General features: G+C 42.9%; 1 protein-coding gene across 2 annotated transcripts; it reads right to left on the bottom strand.

The window, feature by feature from the left end:
• Positions 1-7,710: 7,710 nt before the first annotated feature.
• On the bottom strand, positions 7,711-12,493 carry S1pr1 (sphingosine-1-phosphate receptor 1). Of its 2 annotated transcripts, none has more exons than XM_015502620.2 (2): positions 12,100-12,493; positions 7,711-10,451 (listed from the first exon to the last, which is right to left on the bottom strand). In XM_015502620.2, the coding sequence occupies exon 2, from the start codon at positions 10,280-10,282 to the stop codon at positions 9,137-9,139; it is 1,146 nt and encodes a 381-aa protein (XP_015358106.1). In that variant the 5' UTR covers positions 10,283-10,451; positions 12,100-12,493; the 3' UTR covers positions 7,711-9,136. The 2 variants fall into 2 exon arrangements, with proteins under 2 accessions (XP_015358106.1, XP_048670577.1); XM_048814620.1 differs by lacking the exon at positions 12,100-12,493 and adding an exon at positions 11,007-11,139.
• Positions 12,494-13,223: the final 730 nt, after the last annotated feature.

The following is a 13,223-nucleotide window of genomic DNA, read 5'->3' as shown; positions in this document are numbered from 1 at the left end:
TAAATTGCCCAGGCTGACCTCAAACTTGCAATCCTTCTGCCCCAGCCTCCCAAGTAGCTGGGATTACAGGCATGTGCCACCATATCCAGTTAGGTAATTCTTTGATAATCTAGTTCCCTTTGCACGTGAGAATGGAAATATAAAAATCTGTGTTTTTCTAAAAGTTGTCTTGAGTGACATCTAGACAAGGAAGAGAAACCAAGAACTATTTTTGCAGGTGGCCGCATGAAGCCAGCTGAAGCAGAACAGCATGTGAGAGCTAACCACTACTTCTGGTACCACAAAAGAATCTGCAGAAACTTGGTAAGGGAGTCATCTCCAGGCATATGATAGCCAATGTCTTTACAAGTGATTTAGCACAAGTAATCTCTTATTTTAGAATGTAATTTTACTAGTGACCTAAATTTGTTTTTCTCTGAACTGTCTAGACAGGAGCAAGAAAAACTCTGAAATTAGAAATAAATATTCTCTCCTTTGTACAAAACAATGAAACCACTCATCATTCAACCAGTAAACCTTATGCTTTGGTTTGGTTTGGTTTTTTCGTTTTTGTTTTTGTTTTCGCAATGGGGAATTAACCCAGGGGCACTTTAACCACTGAGCTACATTCCCAGCCCTTTTTATGTTTTATTTTGAGGTAAGGTCTCCCCAGGCTGTCCTTGAATTTGCCATGCTCCTGACCCAAATTCCAGATTTGCTGGGATTACAGGCTTGCACCACCCCACCCAGGAGTTGACCTTGTGAACTGAGGATAGTTCTGGTCATGGTGAGCAGGCTTCTGAGCTTTGACATTCTTGAGTCCTCCTCATAAAAATGGTAAATGAACGTGAGCAGGCCAGCCCGTATTCAGTAGAGTTGATGTGTAATACCAGAGTACAGAGTTCTTGGGCTGCTGCTTGGTTGTTAGCCTCAGTTTCCTGGCATCAAGTAGTCATTGAACATGAAGCCTGTGAGAGACCTCCTAGGCTCCTCTCTGCAATCCTTGAGACGATCTGCAATGGTTCATCATTAGATGTGTTGTCCCATAATAATATTGACAATTAAGGGCATGCCATGTTTCCTCTAAAGCTATGTATTTGTCTCCTTTTTTATCCACGTTGAATAAGGATACCACCTAAGATTTAGTCACACATAAATGTCCTTTGCACATTATAACCCAAGTGGTTCTATCCAGTGCAGCTCCCAGTAGTGATCTAGAAAGAAAAGCTAAAGTGATTTAAAAAAAAAAAACCGAAAACACTGTTCAATGTTTTGATTTCACAAGTTGCTTATTTATTACATAAAACCTAGAGCAACCAATATTTACAACAACATATAATGACATAAAGAATTCTCTGTTCCAAACAGAAGTGAATTCTCTATTATTTCATTTTAACTTATTTAGAGATGTTAGTTAAATAAAAGTCAAAGTTGAAAAGTTGCCAACATTAAGCACACTTAGGAGTGAAATTATTTTACATTACTAAAGAATCTAAGGTGGTAGAGGAAGTGTAGGATAGTGAACACAATCATGGAAAAAGAAAGAAGATAATTTCCATATCAGAATTCCTGGACCCCAAAAGGAAAGGCTCACTGAAACACCAGAGCAGGAAGAAAAAAAAAAAATCTGGCAAACTATAAAGGCAGGGACCCTGCTTATCATTTCCCTACAGCCAGAGCACACAACATAGGACAAGCATTTTTTCTTTTTATTTCTCTTCCTCCCCTTCTCCCCAGCCCTGAAGATTGAAGTCAGTAACACTCTATCACTGAGAGATACCTTCAGCCCTTTTGATTTCTTTTCTTTTTTTTTTTTTTTTGAAACAGTTTCTTGCACAGGGTACAGTGCAATCCTTCTGCCCCAGCAATCCTTCTGTCATCCCAGCAACTTGGGAAGCTGAGGCAGGAGTACCACAAATTTCAAGTCAGCCTAGGCAACTTAGTGAGACCCTGTCTCAAAATAAAAAGAAAAGTTAAAGGGGCTATTGTTCAGTGGTAGAGTGCCCTTAGTTTTCATCCCCAGTACCAAAAAGAAAGAAGAAAGCACATCTCCCTAAATTACCTAGGCAGGCCTCAAACTTGTGACCCTTCTATCTCAGTCTCCCAAATTGCTGGGATTACAGATGTGTACAACTGCCACCAGTAGGGCAGACATTCTACCGCTACAGGGCAGCAGGGCAAGCACTCTACCACTGAGCTACATCCTCACCCCTGGGAAGGGTAAGTGTGGACCTAGGAAGATGTGGGAGCAGGAAGCATGAGCCACACCAGTACTTTCTCCGTGGTTACTCTTTCTGCCCTAGTATCAATAAATCAGCAGAAAAGAACAGCAACAATAGAAAGAAGAGCTTTAGAGACACTGATAAGAACTTGAGCATGTTTCCTAGCTCCTTGACTATCCAGGCAGTATTCATTGTCCCCTCTTTCCGGTGGTTTCCTTTCCTGCTTTGCATCTAATTAGCCTGTCCAAGGACCAGTGTAACACCTGAGGCATGTCACCTATGTTCAGTGATACCCACAGCTGGCTGAATGAAGGAATCTTTAGATGGGATTGAGCAGAACTAAATAAATGCCTCAGGTTTATCAAACCCTCCAGAGCATAGGAAGGCCATTTTCCCATACCCTGTCTGTCTCTGCCCATTGTTTCTAACAACACAGTTCTTACACCCAGGGCAAACATTAATATCTAACTGAGTGCTTTTTACAGGTTTGGTCAGGTAGTCAGGGTAAAACAGGGTTTGGGATCCTCTGATTTGTATATTTCTATTAGTAATATATTTTTGTATCTTTTCCAGTGCTTTAAAGCCCATTCTTCTTAAGATTATTTACAATCCTCCTTATATTCCTCAGAGTGAAATCTGAATGTCAATACACTTTATTGTGACAATTACCTTACATCCCTAGACTCTTTCAAGATACAGGAATTCTTTAGGGATTACAAATACTAAATTTTGGGGAGGGGTTATCAGGGATTGAACTCAGGGGAACTCCACCACGGAGCCACATCCCAAGCCCTATTATGTATTTTATTTATAGGCTAGACATGGTCTCACTGAGTTGCTTAGCACCTTGCTTTTGCTGAGACTGGCTTTGAACTCAAGATCCTCCTGCCTCAGCCTCCCCAGCTGCTGGGATTATAGGTGTGAACCACCACACCCAGCATAAATACCAATATTAAGCCAAATTCTTAAAACAAAATTACCATCAGGTCAAGATTATTTAGTATTTTATTGTTCTGGTTCTGGGGTGTGGGATAAAATTAAAAGAGTATAAATTCTTTTTATGGAATACTTTGGGACTTTTGCCACATTTGTTGAATTCCATGGAAGCTTCCCATAATTTCAGAGAAAGACCCATGTAGCCCTTTACTCTGAAGTAAAAGTGTATTGTTGATTATTTTAAAAACTTCACAGGTCTCGAGAATACAGTTGGATAAGTTTAGACAAATACATACAGCTGAGTAACCAAAACCCTTAAAAATTAAGGCATAGTGCATTGTTGACAACCTAGAAAGTTCCTTCCTCTTCCTTTCCAGTTTATCCCCTTCCCACAGGCAACTACTATTATTTCTATCTCTGTAGATTGGTTTTGCCTGCTCTTAAGCTTCACATAAATGGAATTATGCAGTATGGTCTCTTTTGTGGCTCATTTCCTTTGCTCGACTACAATTTGTTGAAAGTACCAGTAGTAATTTCTTTTTTAAATTGCTGAATAGTTTATGAATGAGTTCACCACAATGAAAGTATCCATTAAGAACAAAGAAACTACTGGGCTAGGCACAGTGGTGTACACCTGTAATTCCAGTGGCTCCAGAGGCTGTGGCAGGAGGATTCCAAGTTCAAAACCAGCCTCAGCAACTTAAGCTATAAACAACTTAGTGAGACCCTGTCTCAAAATAAAAAATAAAATGGGCTGGGAATGTGGCTCAGTGGTTGAGTGTCCCTGGGTTCAATCCCTAGTACACACACACACACACACACACACACACACAATCTGCTGGTTGGGTACATGAGGATACTTTAATAAAATAAAAAGTAGCAATTCCTGTTCATTCAGTTCTGCCACCCACACTTGACTTTTGCTAATGGTTATACATAGAGCTAAGTCTGAGTTTTAATCCTTCAATTCATCCTTAAAGGAGTGGAAAAAGAACATGGGGTAAACAGGAATCACTTGAATCTAAATCAGAGAAGAAAGTCAGGAAGCAAGAGATAGGTTGTACCTGGAGATTGATATTCAGCAAGAACCAAAATTACTCTGGGTTCTGGCTCCTGTCTAAGGCTGTGAAAACACTGAATTAATTTTAGGTCTAATTCCTCACTATTATCTTCCTCTGATCTCTCCTGGCTTTTTTGATTATTGGTTAAAAATCCTTTTTCTTTGTAAACCATCTAAAAGTTTTAGCTATTATAATAAACCTTGCTTGTTTGAGTTTGTTCTCAAAGATGGCTCTAGTCCCAATTAGTATGGCAGTGAAGACAAAGGCATATATAAAATGTATCTCAGGTCTCTTTCCTGGGACCATGTAAAACACACATCAAACAGGCAGGAAGGAAGTTTGGAAGGAATGATGCAATTTATAATAATTCTCCTTATCAAGAATGTACTGTGTTCACAGGGAAAGATTACTCTAATAGGACCTACAAAGGTTTATTTTGGTTACTTACCCCCTCAAAGGCCTTTTTAATAATCTATTTACAGAAAATGAAGACAAATCTAGTCTGGAAATTAAATGAGATAAAATATAGTTTGATCCAACTGGTTAGGTATCCACAGGAAACCCCACTACCCCAGATGAGAAGGACAGAATGAGCCACGTTAAAACAAAATGAATATCCGAACATTTTACAGTGATTTCCAAAACCTAGTACAAATACTCTGGGTAAATAACAGTTCCTAGTTAGAGATTAATTTTTGAGCCAGTGATTATTTACAAAGTCAAATCTTTAACAGTTGTGTATGTAGACTATTTTAAGTGTGTTACTCCATTACTGTTCCCTGTTTTTCAATTGAAAATGAAATTGCTAACACTGAGAATTACTTAAATTTCAAGCACTCACTTTGCAGGATTTCCTCAGTAGAACCTATTATTTGTCTGAAGTTATTCTTTCAGAATAGTAGCTTCCAAACAGAGCTACATTTGTAGTCATCTAGAAAAAGTGACAGATCTCAGCGATGTACGGAATATTCACATGAAGAGTCAAAAGCATACAAAAAGTGCTACCTAGGTTGGAAGTACAAGGATATTAACTGGCATATCCTCAGCTCAGGCAATGTCCATATATAGCTCAGTTGGCAGAGTGCTTGCCTTACATGCATAAGGCCCTGAGTTCAATCCCCAGCTCCAAATAATAATAATAATAATAATAATTAATAATATATGGGAGAAGAACAGAAAATCTTTATAATCAGGCTTTTCACAGTGGGGAAAAATAGGGATAATACCTATCACAACTGAGTGATGATATTACTAAATAGACTCTAATGAACACGAATACAAAATTTCCACTACTATACACTTCTGATTTGATAATAATATTAGATCAACTTTTACTAAAGAAGAGTAAAATGCAAGACCAAGAATTTGTCTTTTTTCATACTGAGGATTGAAACCAGGGTTGCTTTACCACTAAGCTATGTCCCTACTCTTTATTTTTATTTTGAGATAAGGTCTCATTAAGTTTCGGAGGGCTTCGCTAAGTTGCTGAGGCTAGCCTTAAACGTGTGATCCTTCTGCCTCAGCCCTCCCAGTTGCTGGGATTATAGGCATGCAGCACTGTGCCTGGCTTATATAAGATTTTGATTTGAATGTGTTGTAAAACTATAATCACATTTAATGCCGATGGGATTAAAGTGCTGTGTGATGTCATTTTGTCACTTTCCTAATATTTTGAGCCAATTGAAATTTTTATACAAATATGTCAAGTATTACCAAACATCTTTTACTCCTCTTGAACAATACTAGATATTTTTTAAATCAGAACATTGAATGTGTATATTTTAATATCAACATGGAGTCACTGAGATTTTTTTTTTTTCCTCAATGTCACATCTCAGAAATATATGCAATTAGGGATGGGTATGTGGCTCAAGCAGTAGCGCGCTCGCCTGGCATGTGTGCGGCCCGGGTTTGATCCTCAGCACCACATACAAACAAAGATGTTTTGTCTGCCGAAAACTGAAAAATAAATATTAAAATTCTCTCTTCGTCTCTCTCTCTCTCTCTTTAAAAAAAAAAGAAATATATGCAATTAAAATCAGATATTCATGTTGGGATACAACCAAGGATTCCTTTATATAGCCCTTTGCTTCCAGGCCACATCTGCCCAGGAAAATCACAATCCATCACTGTCCAACTCTCTCAGAATGAAATGCACTGCCTGGAGTTCACAGGAACAACCTCATCTAACTACTGGATGATGTGCTCACAGGTGGGCAAGTGAGCTGTCCTCCCCGTTGCCAGTGAACTCCCCATTCCCCAACAAGGCCAGCCGCCCCACTCCATCTTCCCCCATGCTGTGAGTCACCACTGTGCTTATGAAGATAAGCCCAGAGCATGAACATTTTATCATTCACTGAAACACAAAAGGGACACACTTTTCCATTATGCTGGACGCTGGAATGGAAGCTCTAGGAAGTGAGTATAACATGAAATCATTCCTTCCGCTTCAGCAGACAGATGGATAGAGACATTCCAGTTTGTTTCCAGCCTTTTGTCTTCAGAGCATTTTTGGCATTTCCTTCAGGAAACTGGAGGTTGTGACCTAAGGTTTCCTTAGTGGACACACTTCTGTTTCCCACAGTTAACCTTACTCAGAAATGACATCTACTCTATTAGGTGAGGTTTATCTTTGTGTCCCAACTGCGTCCTGTGCACATTCAATGACACTTGAAAGCACAAATTCTGAGAGTAACAATAGGGCTGAAGAGCCAAACACACCAAAATGCCTCTATTTAATCCCAATAAAGATGACAATAATACCAAAATGAGAATTACCAATTACAAGTCTGTGATGCTTGTAAAGTACCTTTGCTTTAATTTTATAGTTGAAGACATTAATAACTAAGGATGTTAACTCTTTTAAATACAACTGAGTAGAAAGTTTTCAAATAAAAGGTACTATGCTACTCAACCTAACCTTCTACAACTTGCTACTTCACCGATATAGTATATTCCCATATTGCTCAGAAGACAAGCTGAAGAACCCAAAAGTGTCCTAAAAAATTAAGTAGTAACTTAAGTACACTGTTGTATCCCATATCTATAATCCTGCTTCTCAGCTTATTGGTGAAGGGCCAGGAACATACAATTCTGTTAATTGGTTTGAAGTGATCATTGTGGGTCATAATTTAAATTAGATTGACAACTACACTGTTAATTATTATTATTTTTTTTTAAAAAACATGTTTTAGGACAGAATTATTGTACTTAATTTGGTTTGGCTTTAATGTAATTTAAAGCTCAATTACATTTACTTACCAATGTGGTATTGAGAAGGTTGGTGGTTTTTCACATTCATTGGACTCTTCACTGTGAACTTACAAAGGTTATCTTCCTGAAAAAGATAGAGTGGTTTCTAAACAAACCACATTTTTCTTCACACCCTAGTTTATCAGAGTCAAGTCCTTTAAAGAATAACAGAAATTTGCCCTTAACTGTGATTCCAAAGAGCCGCATAGTCAAAGAGAATACCTCAGTAATGATTTTTAAAAATGCTCTTCACAAAGAGATCTTTAAAAAAGATCAGTTTATTAATGTTTAAAAGTTGATAAAGCTATGTGCAAAATAATCCACAAAGTCAGAAACCTATTAAATACTATATATTTTTTTAAAAAAGACATTTCTTTGTTTAATTGCACTGAAAAACCATACTAATGAGACAGCAATAAATTTTTTATTCTTTGCAACATTTATACACATCTTCAATTACTATCAGATGAACAGCTATACTGAAAAACTTCTGGTGCTCCCTATCAGTTAAAGTAATGCTTTTAAGGGCACAAGAGGATGGTATTTTCTTAAGAAATACACATTCAATGGTGTTAACACAGGTTAGGGGAAAAAATCCAATGAAATGAGCTCTGCTGAAAACAAATACATTCAAAATTCATAAAAAGTACTTTTAACACAACAAAATACAACCATCCTGTTGGTTGGAATGAATCACACAACACTCTGAAACAAACATCAACAAAAGTGCCAAAGACAGATGCTGTATTTGTTAGACAAAGTCATTAAGGAACTCTCTTGGTTTACCAAAGTTAACTCCCAGTCAGTTTTCACCTTGTTTCTCTTGCGACTGTAAGGCTTGGGGCTAAGATAAAGTCGACTTCCTTATGCTGATTACAGCCACAATGGATATGACACTTTAGCACATTTCATTGTAAAGATGTTTAAGAAAAAAAAAAAAAATCAAAGTGACTTCAATCAATTATAAAAAAAAAAAAAAACGGATCCAGCTTACATGGAAACTTTGGCCTCAACAAATGAAATTGCTTTACATCTTCAAACCATTTCCATCTCCTCACAGCCTGTCTACTCAGCACTGCCTTCCTGCTACAGATGGTCAAGAAATGGACCAGGGCACAACCTCTACTCTGAGGACCGCCAGGTAGTTACAATATAAAGTAAAAAACATCTCCAGGAGGGGTGTGAACAGGGAGGGGAGGGTGGGCTATGCAGAGCCTCCCCCAGACAAGTAGAAGTGGACACACTCACTTGGGTTTGAAACTACAGTGGAAAAAAAAAAAAAAAAAAACATCTTCTGCTTACAACTCCAGACAAAGAGAAACTTTCACGTGGAGACTTCAGTCTTTGAGGAGGGGCCAAATGAACCCTTCAGGAGCTTGACAATGCTAGACCTTTGGCTCAGTGCAAAATCAAAGCTCCAGGGGACTAGGAAATAGGCTCCAGGCAGGGGACCTGACTCCACCCTTCCCAGTGCATTGTTCACAGGAACTAAATACCCACCAACACCCAGTGGCACCACCACCCGGGCTTTTGGATTCTCCCCCTCCCTCCCTCTTTCCAGCTCCTTCCCTCGCAGCAGCTCCTTCCTGGCAGCAGTTGAGGCCCAGAGCCCTTTTTCAAATACTGGGGTGGTGGTGGGGGGGTGACCCTGTAAGAGCACTTCCCGAGGATTGGCAGCATTCGGCTTTAGGAAGAAGAGTTGACGTTTCCAGAAGACACAATGGTCTCTGGGTTGTCGCCATCATCCTTCTGAGGGTGAGACGAGTTGTCCGATTTACTGCGGCTGAATTCCACACCAGCGATGATGGGTCGTTTGAATTTGCCGGTGGAGTCTCCACTGGGGCACTTGCAACAGGACATGATCCGGATAAAGGCCCGGCGCATCTCCTTGTTGGTCAGAGTGTAAATGATGGGGTTAGTGCCAGAGTTGAGCACTGCCAACACCAAGAAGTACTCCGCTTTGAAGAGGATGTTGCAGGTCTTCACCTTGCAGCCCACGTCCAGCAGAAGCAAGATGAAAAGGGGTGCCCAGCAGGCGATGAAGACGCTCAGGACAATAATTACAGTCTTCAGCAAGGCCAGCGACTTCTCAGAGCTGCGGCTGGCCTTGGAAATGTTTTTGCGGAAGGTCAGACGGCGGCTTCGAGTCCTGACCAAAGAGTAGATCCTGCAGTATAGAATGACGATGGAGAGCAAGAGGAGAGTGAAGACTGTGGTGCAGAAGAGGATATAGTGCTTGTGGTAGAGCGGGAGCACGGTGGAGCAGCTGGACAGCGTGCTGATGCAGTTCCAGCCCATGATGGGCAGGCCCCCCAGGATGAGCGAGATGACCCAACAAGCGCTGATCAGCAGGAAGGAGCGGGAGCTATTGCTCCCGTTGTGAAGTTTCATCTTCAGCATAGTGATATAGCGCTCAATAGCGATGGCTAGGAGGCTAAACACGGAGGCTGACAAGGCCACAAACATACTCCCTTCCCTCAGAAACCACTGGGCGGGGGTGAGCTTGTAGGTGGTGGCCCCAGACAACAGCAGGTTGGCTGTGTAGGCGACTCCCGCCAACAGGTCTGAGAGGGCCAGGTTACCAATAAAATAGTACATGGGCCGATGGAACTTCTTGGTTTTCCAAATGGTCAGCAAGACAAAGATGTTCTCCAGAATGATGCAGCAGCAGATGAAAATGAACACCACCGAAGTCAGTTTAATGCCATTCTCGTCGGGGCTGATATTCAGCTTTCCCGTGTAGTTGTAATGCCGGACTATGATATCATAGTTGACATAGTCGGAGACCGAACTGCGGAGGGCCTTGACTACCGGGATGCTGGTGGACACCATGGTGCTGCACCGTGTCCCCAGGAACCGGGAGGTGGCACTTCTCCAGACGAACGCTAGAGGGCGAGGGCGAGCGGGGCTTCACTCACTGCTGCTGGGGTGAAGATCTGTAAGAGATCCAGGCTTTTTGTGTAGCTTTTCCTTGACCGGAGAGGGCCTCCGAAACTGCAGCCTTAAATAAGTCACAAAGAGAAGAGCGTCAGGGTAAAAGCCATACCACACTAGCAGAATTCATTCTCGCTAAGGCATTGCTCCAGTTCTGTTATATTGCTGTTTTAAGAAAACCTGAGGAGAGTGCATGGAGAAATAAATATCTATATAGCATATATATATATNTATATATATATATAAAATTATCATTTCTAGGGGAGACGAGGAAGAAGAAGAGTAAGAAAAACCAAAAAATTACCCACGCTGAAAACTTCAACTGGATGAATGGGAAAGTCTCCCTATGTTCACATACACTCAAACTGAGATAAGAAATCTGGAGAAGGGTGCCCAGTAACTCCATTCCCGCCCCGCTAGCTCTCTCCCCCTCCAGCCCTTCAACCCCTGATACCCCAGGATTCTCTGAAATAGTCATCAGCTCATCTGCGTGCTCACACCAACAGCCCATAATCTCTACCCAAAGAGACTCAACTGGCAAAGCTAAGGGCAGAAACCCACACCTGGGTCCCCTCACTCCACCCCACCCACCCCACCCCTAACTCGAAGAGATGAGCACCACCTCCTAATTGCCATGCAAGAAAGTAGATTTGCACGAAAATTATTTGACAGCGTAAGTCATTTTCTGGGCTCTATTAATAACCCTCTAGAAGCAGGTGTGCTGAGGGTCCGAGGGCGTAGTGAGGTGTGGGCCGCTAGGCGCGCCCCAGCCCTGCGGTAAACAGGAAAGCTCAGCGCCTCGGTGAAGCAACTGCCTATTGTTTCTTCTCCCCCTCCCCCCAACCCCCAGCAACCCTGGTGCAAGTAAATGTAAAGGTATTCAGGAAAAACCATTCATAAGAGATTGCAGTAAATCCCAGAAGTTTCATACGTTGATTGCATAAGTATTTTTAGTTTAGTCAACACAGGCACACACACACAAACGAGAAGTTATACCACTAATGACAATACATGCTGCCACATTTCTAATTTCAGGGGGCAAAGCTACTCAGAAACAGGCATATGATGTGCATTGCAAAACTGGCATGGCCAGTTGTAGTTAGTGCCATCCCCACAAAGCGCTGCCTCCTCTCATAGAACTAGAAAGTGTGAAGGAACGGCACAAAGCATTAGTCTGCACAGGTCTACTTTTAAGTTGTTTAAATGTTTCAAAGTAATGCAGCATTCTGATTTTTTTTTTTTTTTTAAGTGCAGTAATAGAGGCAGGAGCAACTTTTCGGTCAGCACAGGCTGCCCGCGTTTGCCCCATCCTAACTCTATACCTTGCTGGGAAGCAGTGCAAGTTTAAACTATTACCCCTGTTCCCCCAAATTCTTCGTCTATAAGATTTCTAAAAATAATCGTCTTCTCTCCTTCTTCTGAAGAACCGCAACTTCCATCCCCCTCCCCCACCAGTCAGTTCTACATTTAGGGATTAATCCTTTTCCAAACTCCGAAAATCACCGGTGCTCCAAGAACAATTCGATCGAGTTGGGCTCCACAGCAGCCCAAGAGACAAGTACTTTCAGAGCCCAGAGATGGATGTTTTCAAAGTTTTTGTTCGTTTCGTTCAAGCTTAAAAAAATCGTTTCTGCCACCTAGGCCCTCCGGCAGCGGTACGTCTCCGCGCTCCCAGCCACCGCTGGCCAGAGCCCGAACGGTTCGTGGCTCCCTACCTCGCTCAGGCAGGACGAAGTTGCGTTAAGAAAGCTCCGGGTCTGCACCGCGCACTCCGCATCTTGCTGCTGCCCCCGACTGACTGCGCTGTGCTTTCGCAAAGTTACTGGAGTCCGGGACCCTCCCTCCGCAGCCGTGCACTCCAATGGCCAGCCCCGCTCGCTGCTGCCCGCGCCAGTCTGCAAGGCAAAGTCGCCGAGCGCCACGCCGAGGCAGGGTGGCTTCCTTTAGGAGGAGATTGGGAGGGGTTAATGCCTTAACTCTTCACGCCCTCTCAGGGCTGGGGGCCCCGGATCTGGGCTGCTGGGACACACCGTCCAGGAAAGATCTGGGGGGAAAGCAAATAATGAAATAATAAAGAACCCTTCCCTCTGCTTTCCCAAGCAGCGAATCCACCCCCCACCCCCCAACACACACACACACACGGTGGGGGCGGGGGAAAGAAGGGGCGGAGCCTAGTATCCCCTAAATTCTAAAGTAGAAGTCCTGTCCCTCGGCAGCAATCCTCCACTCCCAGACGATGCAGAGGGCTCATTCAAGCCCACGGAAAAGAGGAGGTGGGAACATTTTGGAAACTTTTCTCCCCACAAGACAGTGGGGCAGAAGACGACCCAGCGTTTCATAGTGCACCTCCCTGGTCCCTAGCCTTGCAGCTCTTGGCGGATCCAAGTGTCCCTAGTTGTCGCCGGCAGCCCCTGAGGCCACTTCCGCGCGGGCAGGGGAAACCGAAGCCGTTGCCCAGCGAGTCTCAGTCGCGCTCTGGGGAACAGAGGCTGGGAAGGAACTTTGAGAGGTATGGAGGGGGCTAGAAGCCGAAAAGGGAGAGTGGACCGGAATGATCCGGTACTCTCCCTTACCCCTCCAGCCCTGATCCCGGTAAGGCCTAGAAACTTTCTGTCTTGAGGGGCAGAAAGTGGCTTCCCCCCACCCCCCGCCCCCGTGCATAGTGAAATGGGCCAGCATCGGGGTTGGTGTTGGGCGGGGGTTCCCCTCGTTCAACTGGGCACAAAGTCAGGCGGTGTGTCCCAGATTCAGGCCAACAGTGAGGCCTTTGAGGAGGTGGGCTGCTGGCCGGTCTTGAAAGATTTAGAAAGTTGGGGAGGCTCTGAAATTCCCAAAGGGG

Source organism: Marmota marmota, unplaced genomic scaffold (genome assembly GCF_001458135.2).
Source record: "Marmota marmota marmota unplaced genomic scaffold, marMar, whole genome shotgun sequence".
Classification (NCBI taxonomy): Eukaryota; Metazoa; Chordata; class Mammalia; order Rodentia; family Sciuridae; genus Marmota; species Marmota marmota.
This window is presented reverse-complemented; position numbering and strand designations above follow the sequence as displayed.

What these genes read in the sequence shown, in the direction of transcription:
- S1pr1 (XM_015502620.2), bottom strand. Translation starts at nt 10,282, where the DNA reads ATGGTGTCCACCAGCATCCCGGTAGTCAAGGCCCTCCGCAGTTCGGTC.